The 23,057-nt window shown below is 33.7% G+C and overlaps 1 protein-coding gene across 9 annotated transcripts; it reads right to left on the minus strand.

Annotated features, from left to right (window-relative positions):
- Positions 1-185: 185 nt before the first annotated feature.
- On the minus strand, positions 186-21,539 carry cmn (calymmin). 9 transcript variants are annotated; one of them, XM_044103258.1, is made up of 41 exons: positions 20,972-21,539; positions 19,789-19,862; positions 16,640-16,693; positions 16,340-16,378; positions 15,621-15,644; positions 15,499-15,546; positions 15,383-15,427; positions 15,229-15,279; positions 14,771-14,815; positions 14,645-14,695; positions 13,987-14,037; positions 13,849-13,893; positions 13,661-13,711; positions 12,835-12,891; positions 12,703-12,756; positions 12,591-12,629; positions 12,401-12,478; positions 12,270-12,320; positions 11,351-11,392; positions 11,227-11,274; positions 11,100-11,138; positions 10,518-10,571; positions 9,510-9,839; positions 7,854-7,892; positions 7,296-7,337; positions 6,855-6,887; positions 6,358-6,399; positions 6,249-6,287; positions 6,107-6,157; positions 5,903-5,938; positions 5,772-5,819; positions 4,644-4,748; positions 4,501-4,563; positions 4,376-4,432; positions 3,662-3,724; positions 3,519-3,590; positions 3,209-3,280; positions 2,705-2,743; positions 2,392-2,625; positions 1,166-1,216; positions 186-1,087 (listed from the first exon to the last, which is right to left on the minus strand). In XM_044103258.1, the coding sequence occupies exons 2-41, from the start codon at positions 19,853-19,855 to the stop codon at positions 1,083-1,085; spliced, it is 2,454 nt and encodes an 817-aa protein (XP_043959193.1). In that variant the 5' UTR covers positions 19,856-19,862; positions 20,972-21,539; the 3' UTR covers positions 186-1,082. The 9 variants fall into 9 exon arrangements, with proteins under 9 accessions (XP_043959193.1, XP_043959198.1, XP_043959192.1 ...); XM_044103257.1 differs by having other exon boundaries at positions 187-1,087; positions 13,843-13,893; positions 15,502-15,546; XM_044103256.1 differs by having other exon boundaries at positions 187-1,087; positions 13,843-13,893.
- Between the last annotated feature and the right edge of the window lie 1,518 nt (positions 21,540-23,057).

The raw sequence follows: 23,057 nt of genomic DNA on the forward strand, positions 1-23,057 counted from the left end.
TTATTGATTTAAAACAAACTTCTATCTTGCTAAAAGAAATCTGAAGTTCAAACTAGACCAAAAATATTTGTGTTTTTCCCAAAATTAAAAAAAAATAAAGTTGAGAAAATGTAAAGCAAATGATATACAGTTGGGATTTAGTTGTTTTAATGAAATACTGTTCAATATTTATGAAACTGACCAACTTTCTTACATTAAACTGAATCACTGCCGCAGCATGTAGAGGAAAGATTTAAAAATAACAGCTTTATTAAACATGAGTGGGAAACAGTACAAATAAAGCAACAAAATGAGCTGCTGGAAATATACAGAGTAAAACAGAAACGGAACATAATGGTGGAAGATTTCATCTGCATACAAACAAAGAAGAAAATAAAATAGAGAATAAAAACTGGTTCCAGGTCAGTTCCCCTCCTACCAGTTTGCATCCCTTCCCTGAACAATGGTGTATGATTTTATTCTTTGCTCTGACAAGAATTTACTTCAATTGTGCAGATAAAAATATGATTAAATATATTTTATAATTTAACTAAATTGTATTTACTAATTAGTTTTGGATGAATAAATTCAAATAATTTAGGCGTCTCTGTGTTGTTCACTTCATATGTTAGCATAGTAACTCACTCAAGAGGGATTCTGATACAAAAATTATCAAAATAAAAAATAAAAACTGGTTTAAAATAAAAAAATTACACAACCAAAACAGTTAGATGGCAATATTATGCAATATTATAATATAGCCCATGTTTCAACTGTTTTAGCTTTAGCATTTTGCACACCTTCTGGTGCGTTTATCCAAAATATAACAATGTAAATCTTAATATCTCACAAACAAGATATTAACATACATGTAAAAGCCTGACAAAAACCTTACATTGTAGCAGAAACACTAATTATTCAAGATGAATTGATTTCTAAATTCATTATTGTGAGGCTAATGAATATTGCAGTTTGGCAATTTCATAAGTCAACTGGATAATACGATGATATTTCATAAAAATGGCCGACATTCATGCAAATAATGTACAAATAGGACACAAAACTGAAAACAACTAAATAGGGAACATGTTTTCTCAGCTGAGTCAATCTACGAGAAAAGAAATAAAATAGTAAGGAACAAGACTAAATAAACTCAAAAAGTTATTTAGAGTAAAATGATGCTTACCTTGATGGTCACTGTTCCCAAAGAATCCATTCAAGTCATATTTCTTTCCTCCTAAACGTGAAAATACGCAGAAACAATAAAATACTGTGCAGCTTTAATATTTAGGCATTTGAAAAATGCAAGTTGTTTTTTGATGTTTTTTGAATATTTATTTGATTTATTTCAATGGCACAAAAATAGGCAAGATGTAAATTGGTAAAAAATTTACAATGTTTTTTGTATATTTTTGATTTAGCGGGAGAAATAAAACTTTAAGAATTACTCCAAAACCCCTTGTTTCTCTATGCAGTGCAGTACGTTTTGTGAATGCGAAGTTAAGGTGACGTTGCAGGAGTATTTGGCTCCTGCAGCGTTTTAAAACGCTGCGCATTTTGATACGCAGCGTCATAAAATAGGTTTTTAAAAAATGCCAGACATCCATCTTTAATGAGACGATTCTGTAAAACTTAAATCTGCCGAAGCAAAAAATAAATACATAAATCCAATAAAATATATCGAAGATTACTTTTGTAAGAAAGAGCTATTAAATGAGAATTATGGTGCACGTTATCGATTAATAAGTTGTTCTTGTCAGTGGAATAACGAATAATTAATGTCAACATTTTCTTAAAAAAGTGTTTTTAATCAAGAGAGACGATCTTTCCACAACACAAAGGACTAAATATATGCTGACTTTAAAAAAAATAAAAACAAACATAAAAATACATTTAAAAAAAAGAAAATTGAGGTTATCTGACATTATTTAGCTTAGACAGCCCTCAAAATCAACCATGCAGTTTTCTGCCAGCACATCCTCGCTTTCGTGGATCATTAATAATGTTTGCTTAAGAAAATTACGAAACTCCGTCAAGAACGGCTGAATGGTCGCTATAAAAGGTGAAAATTACGGCTCTTATCAAATATTTATTTTCCAAAACAACTAAAGAAGTTTTGTCGGGCGTTTAAATGTCAAAACAGAACAGCATAAAGTCAACCTTGCATCTCAAACCGAACTAAAACCGTTACTGTTATGGCTCCGCCATCTTTGATTCGCCATTAACGGCTCCGCTTTAAGTCAGATGACCAGCGGCGCCCTCTGGTGGATGCCGGCCAAACTACAACACTAAAATAAGGTGTAATAGCTTATCTATTGGAACTAATTTGAATAAAACAAACTATTAATCATTCCTTATATGAATAATTTTGCCAAGCCCTGCAGCGGACATTGCAGCAGCTCCAGGACTTGCCTTGAGGGTGGAAATGCAGCTTGAGTTGCTGCTGAATTTGTATCTGCCGCGGCAGCTGCAGGTCATCCGGATTCTCAGACAGGTGAGCTTCGCCCCGCGTCTCTGCCGCAGGTGAAGAGTCCAGTAGACCCGCCGTGCCGTCGGATAAATCCTTCACACCCTCATCCGGTGTGAAGGAGCCTACAAGGTCTGGCGAGTCCTCCAGGGACAGACTGGGAGTGGGAAGTGCAACCGCTACAGACGACAAGGTTTGTGTTCAGATTTAAACTTAACATATAACAACTCTTTGTTTCAGTTATGTTGTTTAATTTACCTTCTGGCTTCACTTGTCCTTTTAAGTAGCCCACATTCTCTAATCATCACCAAAAAAAAACAAATGAAAAGGAGTTCAATTAAAGCTGCAGTACGTGACTTTTATATATAAAAAATTACGTTTGTTTCAACTGTCACCATGTTCTGTAAAATCTGCACAAATACCGATCTGACTGAGCTAGTATTGGAGAACATAAATCCACTGCTCCAACCAATCAGAGGCAGGAGGAGGGCCTTAGCGCTGTCAATCAACCTCATGTACTGCTAAATATGCTAAGGGCAGAAAAACAACTTTACAGAAAAACCGTTTATCCGCAGTCACTATGCTAACTAGCGTCAGTATTTACAACAGGCTAAGCTAGCTGAAGTGCATGGAGGATGATTGGCAGTGCCAAGACCCGCCTCCTGGTCCTGATTGGTTGTTTCCAGATAGCACTGGGAGCAATTGACTGAATCCATTTTAAGGTTTTTCATGCACCTTTTTGTTGTGTTTGATCAATCTCACCATATTTTGCAGCTGATTTTCCGTTATATCCAAATCCAGAAGGTGCAGGATGATACGGTGATCCAATGAGGCCTGAATGACAGAAAATTAATAGAATCTAATTATATCCATGCACAAACATGATATAGTTTTTAATTTATTTTCTCAGATTCATACTGCACATTTAATGATGGTTTGACATGGTCAATACCTGCATTCATGTTAAAATTAACAGAAAAATAAAAGTTAATGGAGTAAGTCATAAAAAAAGAAGTGTATTGTTTTGAGTTTATACATTAATATTTCATAGTTTTAACATTCTCTTTTTTACCATGTTGGCCGGCAGAAATCGCTTCAGGAGTAAATCCAGCTGGTTGAGCTTCATAGGGAAGAGTCCCATAATCTGAACAGATTATTAACATTTGAGTTTTAATAGTTAAAATCACAACAGATCCAAGTTTCCACCATTTTTACCTGGTACATTTCCATTGTTGCCCAGGCCTAAAAGCTGCCCACCGTTTAGGACGCCTCCATATCCTAAATAAAAGAAGAAAAATACAAATAATAGAAATAATTTTCTGCTAAAAGGAATCAGCTTTTTGGTTATGTTTAATTTAAATGTAAAAAATGAAGTTTTACTCTCACAATAACAGTATTTTGCAGACAAATATATAAAAATAATGCTTTGCACTTTGTTTGCTACTTCAATTGTCAGATTTGACAATTCTGAATAATTTCAAGATTCAAAGTCATAATTATTAGACACCGGCTTCCAACGGAGCAAGCGTCCTTATAGAAGTCAAAATTTTGACTTCCTACCTCATAATTTTGAATTTCGGTCAAAATTATGACAGAACTTCTCATAATTATGAGAAGATTTCAGAATTATGAGACTTTCTATCTCAAAATTAACTTTGAAAGTCATAATTAAGACTTTCTATATCATAAATATAACCTTTTACATCAATCATCAGTTTAAAAGTCAAAGTTATCCCCTTATTTCAATTATGACTATCAAGTCAAAATTTGGACGTTCAAACTCAAGTATGACTTCCTGTTGGGATTTTATTTTTTCTTTCGTGGCAGTAACGGGCTTCCATACTGATGGAAGCCCGTTCCATCAGTATGGAAACATTGTTTTGTTTGTTTCCTTAAATGAGTAATCGTTCTTAGTAATCGAGTTCTCACCGTATTTTCCAGCTGCTTTACCGTCGCCTGCAGGAAGCTGCAGGTTACCTCCATAACCTGAACAGACATGAGAAAAATCACCACGCAGTAATGGAGGTGAAACCTTGCAGCTGTCGCACACATACCGTAGTTTCCTGCCCCGTTGGTTCCCAGATGGACGGGTTCCCCAAACTGCAGCCCGCCAACACCTGCAGCAGCACGGACAGACCGACACGTCTGACTGGACAGGTCACATGTTAGAGATGCTCTGCTGCTGCACAAAACTCACCGTATTTGGAGTTCGATTTCTCCGCAGTCAGTCCGAGCGTCTGACCACCAGGAGGCGCACCGTTTGGAAGACGGCCTGCAGGCTGAGCCTCCAACTGACTTATTCCTTTATGGGTTAATGCAAAACGAATGTGAGGAACTGCTGCACCATGCACAGAAGAGCAGTCGTGTTGTTTTGTACCTGAAATGTGCTTTTAAAACAATCGATCACAATCTTCTTCTTGCTAAACTAACTTATTTTAATTTCACTAACAGTGAAATTAAAATTTCACTGTAGTTTCAGGTTAAATTTGAAAATTTCAGATTTTTTTCTTGCAATTTTTTTGACTTTTCAAACTGTAAGGTTTTCATTTTTTCTTTTAGAAATTTTTTTAGGTAAAATCTCTAAATTTCTGAGTGTTATTGCAATTTTGTTTTTACTTTTCAAACTCAAATTTCCAGAGTTTTGCATTTCCCAAGTAAATGGGAAATAACATTTACATTTTTCTTCAAAATATTAAACTTTTCAAATGCAGAACATTTGTCATTAAACCCAGAAACTTTCTAGAAAAAAGTGGAAATTTCAGTTTTTTTAGTAATTTTTTGACTTTTCACACTCAAAAATTTCCCAGTTTTTTTCTAGAAAATTTCTAAAATCAATCTAAAAATTTCTGAGTTTTTCTATAAAAGCTTTGACTTTTCAAACTTCAAGTTTTTAAGTCTTTAGGAGAATATTTACTACTTTTTTCCATCTATAATGGCTCTAATATTGTCACCGTAAATATCAGTCTGACAGAAAATAAGCAGGACAAATGACAAACTCCCAATCTGCCTTTTTTACCTGCTCAGCTGGAGTCCCACCAGGCTCCATACTGGGACCAGTCTCATTTAATCTATGTTTTAACTTACTGCCAATCTATGCTGATGATACTGTATTGTATGTTGATGCAAAAACAAAAAATTAAGCTGCTTCAGTATTTTCTGGTGCCATACCAGTTTCTCTTATCTACGTCTTAACATTAAAAACAGTTTGTTTTTTTGCCAACGGATGAAATAAGCTCTTATGCTAACTCGGCACATTTACATTGATGCTAACTGCTGTTATTAATATGCATTGTCCTAATTTAAATTAAAAAATAAAATATCTCACCGTCAATTCCTGCAGGCGCTTCACCAAATGAAACCCGAGTGGTTCCACCTGTAAAACAGTCATTGATAGATTATTTTCATACATTTAGTGACATTTTTAGCTCAATATCTCTGGTGTCACGTTGTTCATACCCGACTGTTCAGCAGCAGGCAAACTCTGACCAAGAGCTGCAGAAAGAAGAAAACTTCAATATAACCAAAACTGATTTTCTGCACAAAATGTTCAAATATTCTCCTACTTACATTTTCATTTAAAGACACCAATCTTAAAAAAACTGAACATGAAGAGAGAGAATATGGTTCTGAACATGTAAGGAGTCGCATTTAGCATCAAACCTCCATATAGGTTTTCGTATCCAGCTGCAGGGTAGACGCCTTGTCCGTAACCTGCACCCAAACAGATCAGTTTACAAAAGTGCGGCTCACATTTTTAAAATCATAATTTCCCCCCAAACTCCTACAAAATAAAAGTATTTACCAGGCTGAGCAATGCTTCCTCCGTAGGGATACGCAAGACCTGATGGTACAAATCCATTTATAGCAATCAAATATCAATTACATGGACAAGTCTAACTGAGGAAGTTTACCTGCTCCATGTCCGTTACTGAGTCCTGGAAAGTTGAATCCTCCTAAAAATTAAAATAATTTTATTCAGATTCAGCTGAGAAACTGGTAACGGATCAACCTGCAGCACGCATGAAGAACAACTGGTTCCTTTTCCCATCAGGGTTTATTTTACTAATCAGGGTTTATTTTACTAAAGCTCAAATTTTACTAAAGTTCAAATCCTAATAATCTAAATTTAATGATTTGTTATAAAAATATAGGTAAATAAACCAAATGAAGAGCAAGATTAATTATTTTACAGCAAGAGAGAGATCTGTAGAGAAAGAACATTTAAAATGGATTATTAAAAGAAAAAAATCTAAAAATAATCAAGTAAAATTACATGGAAAACAAAAAGGAAAAGAAAACAGAATAAGAAAAAAGATAAAAGGAAAACAAAAATAAAGATCAGGACAAAAAATAAGAAAAGTTAAACATAAAAAAGCAGAAATAAGGAAACATTTTCTGGCCTCCAAACCAGGTTTGTTTGCTTCAGCACCGCCTGCATTCCCTAAAGAGTGAAAATATTTATTTTGAATTTTATTTAATGTCTTCTAAACAAAAAGTAAAAAAAAAATCCAACTTTCAATTTGAATTAAAAGAACATTCCTCTTTAAAAAAGAAGATTTTTAACAACATTTTATGTCCTAACAGCTTATATAAAATATGGAACAGAAGTTTTATAAGATAAAAAACTTTCAAATAGGAAAGACAAACGTCATGTTTTATAAACATAAATTAGTGTTAATTTTTAAATAAAAATAAACTTCTATAACCCTAAAATGGTGTAATTCAAGGAGTCCTGTGTGTGTTGGATCTCTGAACGAATTTCCCTTTAATGTTTTACTGAATTCCTCAGTAAATCAGCAACAATCACACTGGTACAAATACACTAAAATGCTCACGAACTGTTTTTTACCGGATTTTAGCCTCTTCATCCACTGTCTGGATGCTCCACAGTCTGCAAACCAAAACAAATTTTCATCATACACACATTTTAAAAATTAGGACCAAAACATTAAAAAGGTTTTTCAGGTAAATAAACTAATTCTTGGTTTTAACAAACCTCAAACAATACAGATATTTTAAAAATTACAACTAAAACACCGAAAACATTTATTTTCCAATTAAAGAGACACATTCTGGGTTTTAACCAAACTAAAAAAAATTAAAAAAATTAGGACCAAAACACTAAGAAAGTCATTTTTTTGTGTTTTATAGAAAAAATAAAAATATTTCACAAATCACAACCAAAGCACAAAAAATAAAAGTTAAGCTTTTCACATAAATTTTTTTTTAAAAATTCGACAAAAAAAAAAAAAAATGTTTCTTTTTTCCAAATAAAGAAAGTAATCTGTGGTTTTAGCCAACCTAAAACTCTAATAACAACATGCTACCTGCATCCAGTCTGTTCATACGACATAACTAACTGCTTGCTGTTAAGCTGAGATTAAGGGGGAAATGGACAAACGTTCACCAGGTTTGGCCTCTTTGGCTCCTTGAATTCTCCCATTTTCTGAAAACAAAAGGACAGAAAATTCAGAATATTTTCCAAAACAATCCAATCAGAGCCTCTCTGTCATTGTTTACAGGGATTATATCCATTCAGTGAGTAAAACTGGCAATTCAACTCATGCACCAAATGCAGAAGAACAAAAAGTTGTTATGATTATCTGTGAAACTAAATTAAAAAAAGAGAGAAACCATTTGGTTTGGTGCGATACAGAAAGTTGATTTGAACAGGATTTGTCTGTTTCCGTTTCTGGCGCATGCAGTCCGACTCCGGACTCCGTTTACCGGTTTCCCCACTAGGGGCGCTCTTGCTGCCCGTTTCCTTTGCTGCAGACGCGCTCGGTGTTGCATCAGGACGGATGTTTTCTGCCTCTGAACCAGCAGCAGCGGCTTTGGTTTTTATGGATCTGGTTCTTTCAGGGTCAGCGGTTCCGTCTTTACCAAAAACAACATCTGATTCTGTAGTTTTGATCAGGAACTCCAGTCGTAAAAAATTTACCTTTTAGATTTACACGTTTACCACAAAAAGCTTCTTTAAAAATAGTATAAATTACTGTAAAAGCCTGAAACTCGGTGAGTTAACAGTCCGTTGGTAGATTGAGCTAAAAACAAAAGTATTTTCATTATTCCAAATTTAAAAAGAAAACGTGACGTTATGTCCTATGATGCACTGAAAACATGTAAACGTCACCACATAGTCATCAGCGTATCATTTAACAATTTATATTTTTATGGGAAGTTAAAAACTATAATTTGTTTAGCTGTTAGTAAAAGCGTATAATAAAAAAAGTGATTTATATGAGTTAAAATGTTCAATATTCAGCTTCAGAATTTAGTCACATTAGTGCTAATCTTTGAAAAGTAACAATAAAATCAATGACGGGAATGTTTTCACGTTACAACAGAAATTTGTTATTGTTATTTTTGTTTTTGTTTTTTTATTTAATTTTAACAAAAATGTCATTTTTAAAATATGAATAAAATTTAGAATAAAATTTGCAATTCAATATGTGAAAATCTTTAAACTTATATTTTAAACATTTCAAGAATTTTCTATATTTTACATGTGAATTACTTCAAATGCATGTTTTAAAATTTTTAATCTTAAACTTCAATATATTTTTTAAAATGAAAAAGAATGCAAAAAATATTTAGGAATAAAAATTGGAAGTTTATTCCTAAATTTTATATCTTGAATTTTTTTATATCACACTAATATATTTTGAATGTAAATTGTTTATTTTAAGAAAAGGATTTAAAATACTAAAATCAGAACATTTTAACATTTAAAATCTTTTATTTTTGCTATTTTTAATATACATATTTTTTCCCTAAAAATTTATTTAAAATATCTGAAATTGAATATGTAGACATTTTTATATTTCCATATGAAGGTTTAAATATCCTTTGAAAGGATTATTTTTATTTGAAAGATGTAAAAAAATATTCTATATTATATACACTTGTAAATATATTACAAAAAAATATATTGATATTTTATATAACTTAAAAATCCAGGAGAAAAATAATTACTTTATTATTTATTAATAAAAATCAGCCACCCAAATGCTGCAGTATTAAAGACATTAATGATGAAATAAATTAAATTAAAGGTGCTTGCCTGGAGAAAGAACCGCTCCTGGTTCTGTTTTATATTTGGTTCCTTTTGGACCCAAAGTTGCCGGTTCAAGTCCGTGCGGAGGCTCTGGGGATCTGTGTACAGCTGGAGCCGATTCTGGACCGGAGCCCAGGTGCAGCTGGTTCTGTTTGTAAGTTTTATCTTGTGACCCAGGTGAAGCCAGGTTCTGGTGCTTCTCGTTTGGCCCCAGGTAGTCGTGAACGCCAGCGGTGGGTCTGGAAGCAGCAGCCTGTTGCCGAGTCGGCAGGACTCCGCCTTTCAGGCCGTTTCCACCCGATGAAGCTGCTCCTCTTCCAGTCACCGACCCAAAACCTGGAAACCAGAAATAAGCGATAGCGCCACTTTACTGATGATATTTGATGTGATTAAGAGGTGAGATGTTGGCCTTCCCTCCGTCAAATCTAATTAAATTGGTGTCGAACGTTTGTTGTGTTTGTGCAGCAATGATTTTAAAAGATTACTAAATGTTTCCAGAGGTGATGAAAGGTCAATCAGCCGCCACACGCTCTTCAAATCAAACAACATTTATGTCAATCAACTCTATGTTTGTGCTGCTTTTGTTTTGAATATATTAATAAAAGTTTAAAGGTCAACAAACCAAAACAGATTGGCATCAAATGTTTGCTGTCTTTGTGCAGCAACAATTTTCATTTGTGCTGCTTTTGTTCTGGAAAACATTTAAGCATTTGTTCATATCTTTAAAACAATAGTGGCACAAGCAAAAAAGTTTCTGCACAAACGATTGACACCAATTTTGCTCTATACAAAGACAGTGGCGAGAATGCAGTAGAACAATTTTAGCTGTCTAATGACTCCATTTTTTTATTTTTCATTTTTTTGTTTGTCATGAATTATGTACAAAATTTAAGCCAGAAAACAACAATTTCAGTCAGAAAAACATTTTTTTACAGACAGCTGTAGTTTCTGCATACGTATTTCAGTGGGATTTACCTGAATTACCTCATTTTCTATTGGATAAAGAAGACGTACCCTCAGGTTGGTGTTCGTAACCCCCCAGCGCAGCAACACGTCCAGCTCCACGGCCTCATGGGAGAAATTAACACAGTAAGGTTAAAAATATTAATTTTAGAGAAGTAAAAGTTAACAAAACAAAAAAAAGAGGTAAACTGTGAGGATACTAAGGTGGCATTCCTTCCCTTTCAGAATGAGATGATTTTAGGACTCTGTCACTTTAAATCCAGTAGCAGTGAAACCAGCTAACTAAACCTTGTAGAGTTCCACTAGGGTTGCTAGGTAACGGCTGGGCTTGGCTGAGGTTGCTAGGCAATGGTGCAGTGCCTGTCCACGGCTCATTTTCAGACTACAAAAAAACATTAAATTATTGCCCCAAAAAATTGGCAATAATTTTTTTAAAATTTTTGCTTTTATAACAATTGCAAAAATAATTGCTAATTTTCTTCCCTTTTTTTGCAATTATTTGCAAAAAAACAAATAGCAAATAATTTTTGCTGGGTGTTATTTTTTTAAGCACCTAGAATGTTTTTAGAACCAATTAAGACCCAAATGGAAGCGTAAAAATGTCAAAAAAAAATTATTTTTGGTGTTAATTACCATTAATTTGAGGACCAAATCCTTTCACAGATCCATAACCTGGGGTTAAACACACATAGTTAGTAAATGTACGACACTGTAAAACAGGATTGTTAGGTCTCAATTGGATTAAAACAGAATCTGGTACCTTCATGGTTGGATCCAAACCCATTGGGAGTTGCTCCATTTGCATACCCTAAAGATCAAATGCATAAATAAAGCAACACCCAAAATAGTTGTAACTTTTATTAAATGTTTGTAACTTGAGTTACCTGTTTGGGGTCCTAAAGCAGCTCCTCTGGTATTTTCATATCCTTCAATTATCAAATGAAATCAAATTACAGTTTGATTGATTTAAAAAAAAAAAAGTCCTTAATAGTTAATAGATATGTTATCAATTAATCTCTAAGCACTTTATAAATCATTAATGACTGTTCATTACACATTAATTAAGAGTGAGAAGGCCTATATATATTATATTTAGCATTTCAGCCTCCCTTGTAAGGACAATAAGCATTTGTAAATGTAATTTTTTAGCACATAGTCTCCTTCTCATCCTTATTTAATGCATAATAAACATATTGTGATTTATAAAGTGTTTATAGATGAATTAATAACATATCTTTAAACTATTTATTAGCCATATATAAGGGGAGCCTTATTTTAAAGTGGTAACAAACAATCTATTTGCACATAAATCTTATTTTGATAAGATTTGGTAATATAATCTAAAACAGAAAAAGTTTATTATGTTCTAATGTCAGGAACTGAGGAATTAAATTTATAGTTTGTGAAAATATCTTAATTCAAGTCGATATTATTGTGATATATAAGGAACGTTGTTACTACTAGGTAACAAAATCCTTTAAAAAAGAAAAATATAAATAATCATGAGTGAAACACATGAAGAATGAAAATGAGTCAAATAAAAATTATTAAAGAAATTCTTCATTTATAGCTGTCCTGCTTCTTTGTATAAATAAAACAGCATATATTTCACTGTGGCTGAATAATCACCTGCTTTAGCAGCTCCAAACCCTAAATAGTTACAAACCAATAATAAGTATTATTAAATTCACCTCATATATCTAATAATACTGGGACATAAAGTAACTGACCGTTTGGTGATCTGACTCCAAAATGTGTCACTGTTTGTAAATGTTTGTAAACTTCAGTATAAATGATATTTACCACTGGATTGTGAACCTTGTCCATTGGATACACCAGCTGAAGCACTGTAACCTAAAATATTAACATTTTTAAACTGTGCTGTTTAGAAAAACATGAAAACAGTTGAAAAAATAGTTTTGCTCAACAGAAACCTTTCATTGGTCCCTTTATGCCGTTTCCATACAGAGATCCCAGACCCAAACCCGCTCCACCATAACCTCCATTGAAACCTTTAAACGTGTTTTAGACACCAAAAGTACCTTAATGAATGATTTATACTCCTTGTCTTCGACATGTTGTTATGGATTTCATTGGGATTTTAGGTGAAGGATCAATACGCACCTTTAGTTGGATGAGTTCTGTAACCATTACCACCATACACTGCAAAAAGAAACAAACACTTTTATAAGTGTGTTATTTTGGTTGATTCAGCACTTAGTAATTAATTATTCACCATTCCCTTGGTCTCTGACAGGACGGGGGCCTCTGAACTGTCCCATTCCCACAGCTGGGCAGAGGAACAAACATATGCAAAGGTTTAGTCAAAGAGTTTTGAGTTCCTGGACAAAGAATTAGACAACATTACCTGGAATATAATGAGGTCGGCCATATCCCTTCAGGCGGTTCCCTCCATGTCCCTGACCTGTGAAACAAGAGTCAAAGATGAAGGTAAACACACAGCAGACAAAAAAATGAACGAGGGCTGCAACTGAGCTACAGATTAATCCATTATTCTGATGATTAATCCGTTATTCTGATGATTAATCCATTATTCTGATGATTAATCAATTATTCTTACAATTAATCCTTTATTCTAACGATTAATCCTTTATTCTGTTGATTAATCGGATAAACAAACTGACACGTTCTTCAGATTTTTCATGTGAGCCTTTTTTTTACAGATCAAAACATGTAAAGAATTCCTTTCATAAATAAGAAAAAACATTTTACTTCTTAAAATGCAAAAACTCAGCACTCCTTTAGTGTAGGCTTCATCATTTGTAGCAAAGGATACAAATGGTCTAAAAAGATAATCCTAATATCAACATGTAAAGTGAAGAGTAGGTCTGATCTGGTTATTACTTTTAGATTAACCAATTAATGATTGGACAACAATATTTGCTTTTTTATCTATTTTTTTTACAGAGTTTGGACCTGGTAAAACTGGCACAAAGGTGTTTTTTTTTTATCATCTTAAATGCAAATTGAATGTATATAATTTTGTTGAGGTTTGGCTCAATTACTCCACTGAATGTGTTGTTCTTTCAGAAAATCTCCTTTTTGAGTTTTAATTTGAATCAGTTAATAGTTGTTACATTAATTAACGATTATTTCAAGAATCAATTAATCCCGATTAATCATTTCAGCCCCACAAAACCATGTTTCTGACTACATTTTATGTATTTTCTTACCATTTGGCTTTCCTTCATTGCTACTCGACGCTCCACCTGCAAGTCTTTGACCTGAGGAATGATTGGTGTATTTAACATTTAACAGTATTTTTATTTAACTTCCAAACTATTTTAAACTTTTGTAATACAAACACACTCAGTACTGTAAAGGTTATACTTAAACTCAGTGCTAACTGAAATACCATTGCCTTTACTGCCTTGCCCTCCATATCCACCGGCTTGAGCTCCGTAACCTGAAACAGTCGCGTTCTTCAATGTTAGAGGACATTTTGGTGCTTTTTATTGTTACAAAAACATTGACGTACAATCAAATACATATTTTATACCATTGCCTTTATCTCCTTGCCCACCATACGCTGCAGCATGAGCACCATAACCTGTAAAACAAATATTTCCAGCTATAGAAAAATGCCAACAAACCACATCCAAACTACAACCAAGAAGAGAAAACTGGGAGTTGAAACAAATATTAATTTCAGCCAAAACTGCCAGAAAAATATTTTTAAAAAAGGATAAAAGAAAAAAACAGGTTTAAAAACGTAAAATTTATTTGGAGTAATTAAACCAAAATGTAACTTTTTGGCCTCAATCATAAAAGGTTGATGTACCACTTACCAACCCAGCCTAAACATTGACATGGATGGTTTAACCATGAATTATCTGAAAATACTGGAGAATTTGCTCATTGACCTGGAAGCCGAACTAAGGGGTGGGACGGACGTAGGTTTCAAGAAAACAACGATCCAAAATACATCAAATAAATTAGGAAAAAGTTTCTATGGAGTTTCTCGGTCTCCTGACCTCCATGTCATTGAACGTTTCTGTTCGTATCATGATTTAAAAAGAGCAAACGCAAATAAGTATGAGTGGAAGAAAGAAATTTGTTTTCTATTCTCAGAAAAATAGGCAAAAAGAGAATTGTGCCAAAATGATGTGTCTAGTCTTAATAAATCTTGGATTATGCATCAACACAAGTTGAAATACCGTTGCCTTTGGTTGCTGGTCCTAAATATGGACCAGCTGGAGCCCCGTAGCCTGCAACAGGAGGAACAACTAATTAAACAGAGGTTCCTTAACGCCTCTGGGTGTGTTTTTAATACGTTATACAACCTTTGATTTGTTGTAGAGTGGTTGGTCCAGATATAACTCCATACCCTGCAACAAAAAGCACAATGATTTTAATGTCTAAATCCAGTCAAAACCATAAAAAAGCTGAAATTTGTATTCAATAACATTTCCTCTTATAGCAGAAACAAATAAAACAGAGAATAACACAAAATATTTGTTCTTGGTGAGCAAAAAAAAAACTACCACAAGACAAATGGCTTTAATGTTTGGAGTAACAAATTTAATCTGCAGCATTCACAGAAGTGAAACTAATTTTGGTAAAGTTGTCCTAACAAGTCTTGAGTTATCTCAACTAATCCGATTTAAAAAAAACACAACAAAAACACACAGAAATCTTACAACAGGAAGTACTTTTCCAAAAGTATTTTTCCTTGAAATATTTGTCTCTGCTGGTACTTTCAACCCTATTTAGTTATTTATAATTAAAGTGTTTGCCGAACCGTTGCCTATATTTCCAAATCCACTTTGTGAAGCAGCTGCAGCACCATTACCTAAAACAGACAAATTCTCTTCACTCTTGAATGTTATAAACACTAATATTCTCTTTTAAGAACCCAACATCTAACCAAAATGTCTTTCCAAAAATACCCTCACCTTTAGCTGCTTGTCTGCCATATCCACCAGCTGGAGCACCAAAACCTGACATGGAAACAAAACATTTAAATCAATGGTTTTCTGTTAAAATGCGACTTTGTTAAAGCGAGTCTCACCACCGTTCATTTTTTGTAGATTTGCTGGTCCAGCTTTTGCTCCATATCCTGCAAAAACAATAAGAGGAAGCTGAAAACTAAACTAACTATTTCCACAAGAAAGAGATGCGATCTGGATTTACCGTTAGCGGCTGCAGTTCTTCCTCCTGGAGTGAAAACAAATCCAAATAAAACAACAAAAAAAAGCAGTGCTTCTCATTTGAATTATAAAACATCAACATCATTTAATCTAGTTTAGTCATTTCCATGAAAGATTCAAGAGTTTCTTTAGCAAACCACAAAACTGCCGAAACACTGAATTTCTTTAAATCAAGGCTGAAAACCCACCTGATCAACAGATGTAATGTTTATTTTTTTGTTTCATAATTTGTGATTGTATGATCTTTTTATGATGTAAAAAACATTCAACTGCTGAACTGTGTATAAAAATACATTTGAATTTGATTTAAAGAAGTTAGCACAGCAGGTTTGTTTCACTAGGGTCGTATTTTTTCATTTTAAGAAACAAAACAGCTTTATTTGTTAAAAGTAATGGATAAAGCTGTCATATCTAGTCAGTCCAAGTCTTGGATCGAACTTTCAAATCGTTTCATTTTGGTGGATATCAGTAATTAATTAGATTTTTGTTTTAAATATCTGAAATACTGTCAAACTACAGGCGTGGCCTTTCCCGTGTTATCCAGTTTTCACTTCGCACAGTAGCGAAATCTTACTCTGCTATGTTACTCAACAGGTTGTTGCTAGGTAACCGAAGAATGAGTGAGTTGCTAGGCAACCAAAGAGTGAGAGAGCGAGTCGATTTCTCCAAATTTGCTTACAAAATGAACATAAATAAACTTACCATTTATTCCAACTCCTTTGTTCATCCCAGCTCCATAACCTTTTAATTAAAAAATAAAATAAAATATGTGGTGAGACAATTGATGCTAAAATCAGCAATGGAAATAAGTTACAATTATTATTCTATTGTTCAGGTTTAAACTTCCAATGAAATATGAGCATTTCAACCTGCAGTGTTATTTAGTTTTCACACTGACCCCTTCCTTCGTCCCAATAACTGGCCAACGCCTCATTCAAAAAATTATGTCTTAAATAAGGGAAAAATATGAGCTTGAAGCTGAATCAAGTGGATTTACTTTACCTTTCGATGGGATCAGGAACGATGCAGCCCTGCCGCCGTTCTGAGGTACATTTCCTGGAAGAGTTAGGAATCATAATTAACTGAATAGAAGCTGCGATCTGTTCAAAAACAAATCAAAAGGAGAGATGATCTATTTTAACATCATAGAATCTGAAGAGATCGCCTTTAGGTCGAGGTCTTTGTCCCGTCGGAGCTCCATAAGAAGAACTACAACCTTCAACATCACAAAATAAACCTGTTAAAATCTGAGATGTAATAAAAGTTCAGCCTGATGCAGTGAAGATAGAAATGTTTGAGAATGTTCCTAAAAATGAATGATTTCTAGAGATGAACAAACATTTTGACCTCTTCCATTTTATTCACTTTCGGTCATTTAGAAAGTCGATGTGCATTGATGTGTTTTTACTGTCGACAAAAAGCTTAAATTTTCCCCTCACGTTTTATTTAATTTCATTTATTTGATTTAGAACATTGTGCATTAATAACAATTTAGAAAATCATCAATAAAAATCACTGCCATGTTAATTTCCATTGTTTGTTCCCAAGCCAAATATTACAGACCGAGTGAAATAAAATTAATACATGTAGAAATAAAAATACTAATATTTTGGATTGTCAAACTAATTTTGCCTTTTTAGTGTAAAGTTTCAATAAACTTTCATTATAATACAAAAACGTCCTTCCTCACCAATATTTTTGAATAATTCTTTTAAAAATCTATTATTTTAACACTTTATTCTAGCAAACATTCATTATCTCTTTAAGTAATTTTATATATTCCTTAGAGAATATATAATTGGAGAAATTATGCACAACAATTTCTCCAATACCAAAACCAACAAAACAATCTGGAAATTTGATTCTGGAAAAGCACCAAATACCTGCAGGAACCCAGATTAACTGCAATAATGCTGCTGAGGATCTTTCTCTGTAAAAATTACATGTTATTTTATCTGACTGAGCTTTTAAAATAACAGGATTTACAGCTAAAGGCCTGAATTTGCATCTCCAGTTTGTGATTAAAAACCAAAGTTTGCAGTTTCCCTTTTAAGGAATTTGCTGATTAGTGAAAAATTAAGTCAAATTTACGTCTAGAGTCATTTCACTGTCAAAGATTCTAAGGAATCCTTGAAAGTATTGGAGCGACTGTCTAAGTGCAGTAAAACCGCCCTCCTCTCACAAACAGATGCTACATTTAGACGGCTGCTGCCACTGAAAACCGGCTCTGATTGCACAAACCAAACCCAATCAGAGCCACACGGAGGGAAGATTTACGGCCCTCCTCATCGTCACGACTAACGCCGGAACCGTAGAGAGGTTGGTCATTTGCACATCGTCGTTCTGAGATTTCAATTTCACACGACTGTTTGAAATTTGACAGACAAACTCGACCAGCTCACTGCAAAAACACAAAATTTTACCAAGTATTTTTGTCTAGTTTCTAGTGCAAATAACTTGGAACACTTGAATTATGGCAAAATTAAAAGTAACTTTTCAGCAAGAAAAAATAACTTGTTTTAAGTCAATAAGTCCTTAAGACTGATAAAAGCATTACTAGTTCCATTGGCAGATTATTTCACTAACACATTTTTCCCATGTTTAAGTGAAAGCATGTGATAAGTCAGAATTTCTCCCAAAAAAGTCAGAATTTTACAAAAAAGAATCAGAATTCTGCGAAAAGTTAATTATGCAAAATAAAGTCAGAATTTTACCAAAAAGTTACTTCTGAGAAAAAGACACCAAAATTCTACAAAAAAGTCAGAATTTTATCCGAAAAATCTAAATTTTACCCAAAAAAAAGTCTGAATTCTGACTTAAAAGTCAGATTTTTTTACTTTGTGTGGTCCTAATTATCTTTCATATCCTGATTTGTTTTACTGGGATTTTATTTGACAAACCAACACAAAGTCCACCAGAACCATCAACCCCATCAGCTCATAACTCACTCTGAGGATTTAAACTTCCCGCTACAGCAGAGCAGATGTGTAAAAACATGTGGGAACATATTTCGCCCTCAGACTACAATCCATTCAGCTGGAAATTTCCCAGTTACTTTGACAGGCTGGTGAAAATCTGACCCAGTTCCTCTGCTGAACATCTGAGCAAACAGCTTCAGGTTTCGTGGTTTTCATTTGTCATCTTGGCATTTATTTTAATAAACTAACAGCATTGTTAGTAAACTCATAAAACCAACGAATTTATATACAAAAACGTCACTGAATGCAAAACGTTGGACATTAAATGCTACTTTTACTACAATTTAAGCAATTTGGACAATATTTTTGTTGTACAATTTGATTGTGAACTAACGGAAGAGTGAATCGAAGGGCAAAAAAAGCATCCAAAAAGATTAAATCTCAGTTTTAATTCACAAGAAAAACACAAAAATTTTTTAAAAAGTGTTAAAATTAGAAGGTAGCAAGAGGTTTGAAGACTTAAAAAGCAAAAAGACATTCTTGGAAAATTACTTGTAAAATATCACCAGACAAACAAGTTGTCAGAATGACTGAAGAAACTGAAAAATGTGACTGAATTACAAGGTTTTTTAGTCTAAACATTTGGAAATAATCTTCAGAAGACTTAACTTTTAGGAAAGTGTAATTAAATTCAATGTAATTGTTGTATATTAATATTTATATAGGAATTTCATTTCATTTCTCAAAAAGTAAGTCATAGGCAAAACATGTGAATCTACAAATAAAAACAAAAAAGAAAATTTCAACAAAATAATGCTAATTGATCTAAAATTTTCTTGGAAAAAATCCCCAAAATTTCTGAACTTCAAAAGTTGAAAATTTTCTACTTTGGAAACTAAAAAGTTCCCAAAGTCAAAAATGTTCATCTTTGAGCTCAGATGTTGTTTTTTGTAGAAAAATTCTGAAATTAATCTCAAAATTTATTAGTTTTTTTCCTCTGTAATTTTTTACTTTTGGATCTCAGAAATGTCCTTGTTTTTTGTAGAACATTTCTGAACTCAATCAGAAACGTTTTGGGTGTTTTAGTGGAACTTTACTCCCGTTTTTCCTACCTACAATGGCCCTACTAAACCGCTGTAGATTTTAACAACCTACATTTCCCCATTGAGAAACAAATGTAATTTCTATTGTCTGGTTAGTTGATAAAAACAGATCCAATCTTTAGAAACTCACCGCCTGTGTGTGCCGCCTGCACCAAACAAAGAACCAGAACTCCTTGAAGGACAAGCCGTCCCGCCATGTTGGACCTGGAAAGAAAACCCGGGTTTGGACCCCAGCAGGAGATTAAAGGTGGAGGAAAAGTGGGAGAGCTTCCCAGGTCGGTAGGGGCTAATATTCAGTCCGGGGAGTCCATCCTCTCCAGATCCTCCCCCGCTTGTTGTGAGATGCATCCAAGGCGAAGAGACTTTGGATAATTACACTACTTCAAATCCATCACCACTTCACTGAAGAACTGAGGATTCATTGTTTGCTGTATTAGTTTGAAAGAATTGCATGTAAATAATAAGGTCTTTGAAAACCCATGTAAAACTTGCTGGTGAATCATTTTTATTTTTACAGTAGCGTAATTGTGTTCTGTAAATTTTCATAATGTTTGCATTTTGTATTGGGCAGTATCAGAGTTACTACCCAACTCTCATGATCCCAGTTAAATTACATTTACTTGAGCAACATTTTTTTAAAAATTTACTTGCAAGAGTATTTTTACTACGCTGTACTTTTTACTTTTACTTGAGTAATTTAGTTATGAAGTATTCGCTGGACTTAGAGGAGTAAAATTTCTGGATTCTCGACTCACTGAATGAAAAACAAATTCACCAGACTCGGATCTGCAATTTTTGTTAAAGGTCAACAAGTTTCAAATGATAAAAAACTGATTTTTTTTCTTTTGCCTGATTTTGTTATATTTTAACTTAAATAAATTATTGTCACTTTCTTAACAATTTCTTAAAATACCAAAATTTCCACTTAACTTTAGATTTTGGTCCATCTGATGATATTATTTTTAAATATTAAGTGATTGATAATTTGATCAGTTATTCACTATTGAGTAGATTTTTTACTACAGTAATTTATTGGACGACTACTTTTTACTTTTGAGTGCAAAGACAGTAAAATTTTTAGGTGCTCTACTCACCTCTGATGTTAGGTAACAACATTTCTTTTAAGATTTACAGAATTTCGGTTAGCTTTTAAAACCGGGGCTGAACATCGGGATTACACCAAACATTATATGACGTTAGAGACCAGCTAATATTAGCCTTGTAGCAAATATTAGCTGGTATGTTGCTAGCGGACAAAATACCAGCTATCAGTAATATTCTACTCACAAAATACAATAATGTGTTCATCTTACTTGTGAAAAGTTATCAGCCGAGTCCTCACGTCAATAGTCCGTCGATTTGAACAAAAATATCCCGCAGTTTAGCCAAGTAGGTAGAACGACCGCTCCAAGATGGCAGCCGTATTTCCTGCAGCCGATGGCTTCGTCGATAAATCTCGTTTGCATTAGTTCTCACAAACATCAAGTTTTACGTTCAGTGAGCAAACTCCACTTCTAATTTATTTGTAGTCACAAGCGCTAAATGTGATGTTGATTTTAGACAAACTCTTACATGTACTATGTAAATACATTTTCACTAATTCTGTAGTTCTGCTGTAAGGAGAAGCGGCCATATCGAAACGGAAATCGGCTGTACAAGTTTTAACTGGGGATAGTCAGTGTTGCTCCCAGTGAGAATCAGATTTCAGAGGTTGATTTTTCTGTCTGGGAAGTCAGAAATTTCCCAGTTCCGAATACAACTGGAAGGCAGCATAAAACTAGATCCACCGCTAGCTAGTTCTAGACCAGTATCACCTGGATACCATCCTGGAGGGCTGCAATCAGGCTGCCATGCCACCCAGCAGCAGGCAAGGTTGCTGGACTCTCTAGCCTCCAGTGTACTTCAGAACAAGGATCTTTGGGAAACTTATGGCATCCTAACTTTTAGTCATCCAATCTTATGGCATAATTCTAACCATATTTCTTCATTATATAAAGATTATATGTTGCCAAAAAGTCATTAAGTTGTGTATTACTTCAAGTGTACTTATATTTTTGTGCAAGAAACTAGAAATTCTTGATAGGATTGTGTTTTTGCGGTGTTTAATGTAACATCAATAGGAACTGCATGACTGATACTTGATGGTGACAAAGACAATATTGAGGAAAGAATAAAACCAAACATACAACACCCTGATGTTAACTACATATTAAATATTGTTAATGTTTTAAAAGTTTAATATTTGCCATTAAACTAATCAGTTTAAATGGATGTTACCATTTCTGATAAGAGAAGCAGTCAAAAAACCCGTCAGAATTACAAGAACTCATCTGAGTGCAGAAAGCATCTTTCACTGCTAATTGCTGAGGGACATTTAGCCAAATATTAAGCATATTTTAGCCTTTATGTATAATTTTGATCCAGAGAAAACCCACAATATGCTACAACGCTTGCAGCTAATTGTCATTTGTTATATTGCCCTCAATAAAAACTTAATTGTAGCTTATGTAAACTTATCTCAACTGTGCTTTTCTTGTTTCCTGGAGCAGCTAGCTGTGCTATAAGGCTAACATTCACTTACAAATAAATTCAAATCTCATATGCTTGTGATACATTTATACACATTTGAGAAATATTTTCTCTATTGGACTTGAAGTTGAGTTAAATACCATTGATATTGATATGTTTAGATCCAGTATTGGTAATTTGATAAATACATGAAAACCAATTATGTAGCAAATATGTCGAGTTGAACATGCATCCTATCGGAACCCAATAAAGTCTAAATTTATGTATTTTTGTCACCAAAACATGGCAGTGACGTATGAAACCAGATGGAAAGAGCAATTTATTTCAGGCTGTAGGTTTTCTGTGGTGCTAATACACAGACTGAGTTTTCCTTTGGTGCATTTAAAGCTAAAAGTGGGTCAAAAGAGAACGATGTCTCACCTTTCACATACATTCCTCACCTGAAGTCCAAATCCTGTTCTTATGAGGTCAAGCAGGGGTCAATGTCTCACTTCCCTGTCCAACTGGACCTCTCACTTACTTGGCATCTAAACAGACCCGACCATCTGGCAGCAAAAACGAGTTTTTTGCTTCAGATTCCTCTGCATGGTCAGTTGATTGAATGTAAGGCACTGTTGAGCTAATAAACTTGTATGGACATGGAGTGGTACAGATATTACATTTAATTTTGATTTGATAGTAAACATGGACATACTTCAGTCACTGTGATACAAACTTTTAAACTTTAAGATCTGATTTCAAACTTTTTCAGTTGAGCAAGGTTTCACTTTTTCCCAATTTTGTGCTGCGTTTCATTCTCATCTAAAGTTGTATTAATCTGTCCTCAATATTCTACACACAAATACTCCATTGTTTTATTGTTTTTTTTTT

The sequence above is a fragment of the Gambusia affinis genome, linkage group LG20, assembly GCF_019740435.1.
Source record: "Gambusia affinis linkage group LG20, SWU_Gaff_1.0, whole genome shotgun sequence".
Lineage (NCBI taxonomy): Eukaryota > Metazoa > Chordata > Actinopteri > Cyprinodontiformes > Poeciliidae > Gambusia > Gambusia affinis.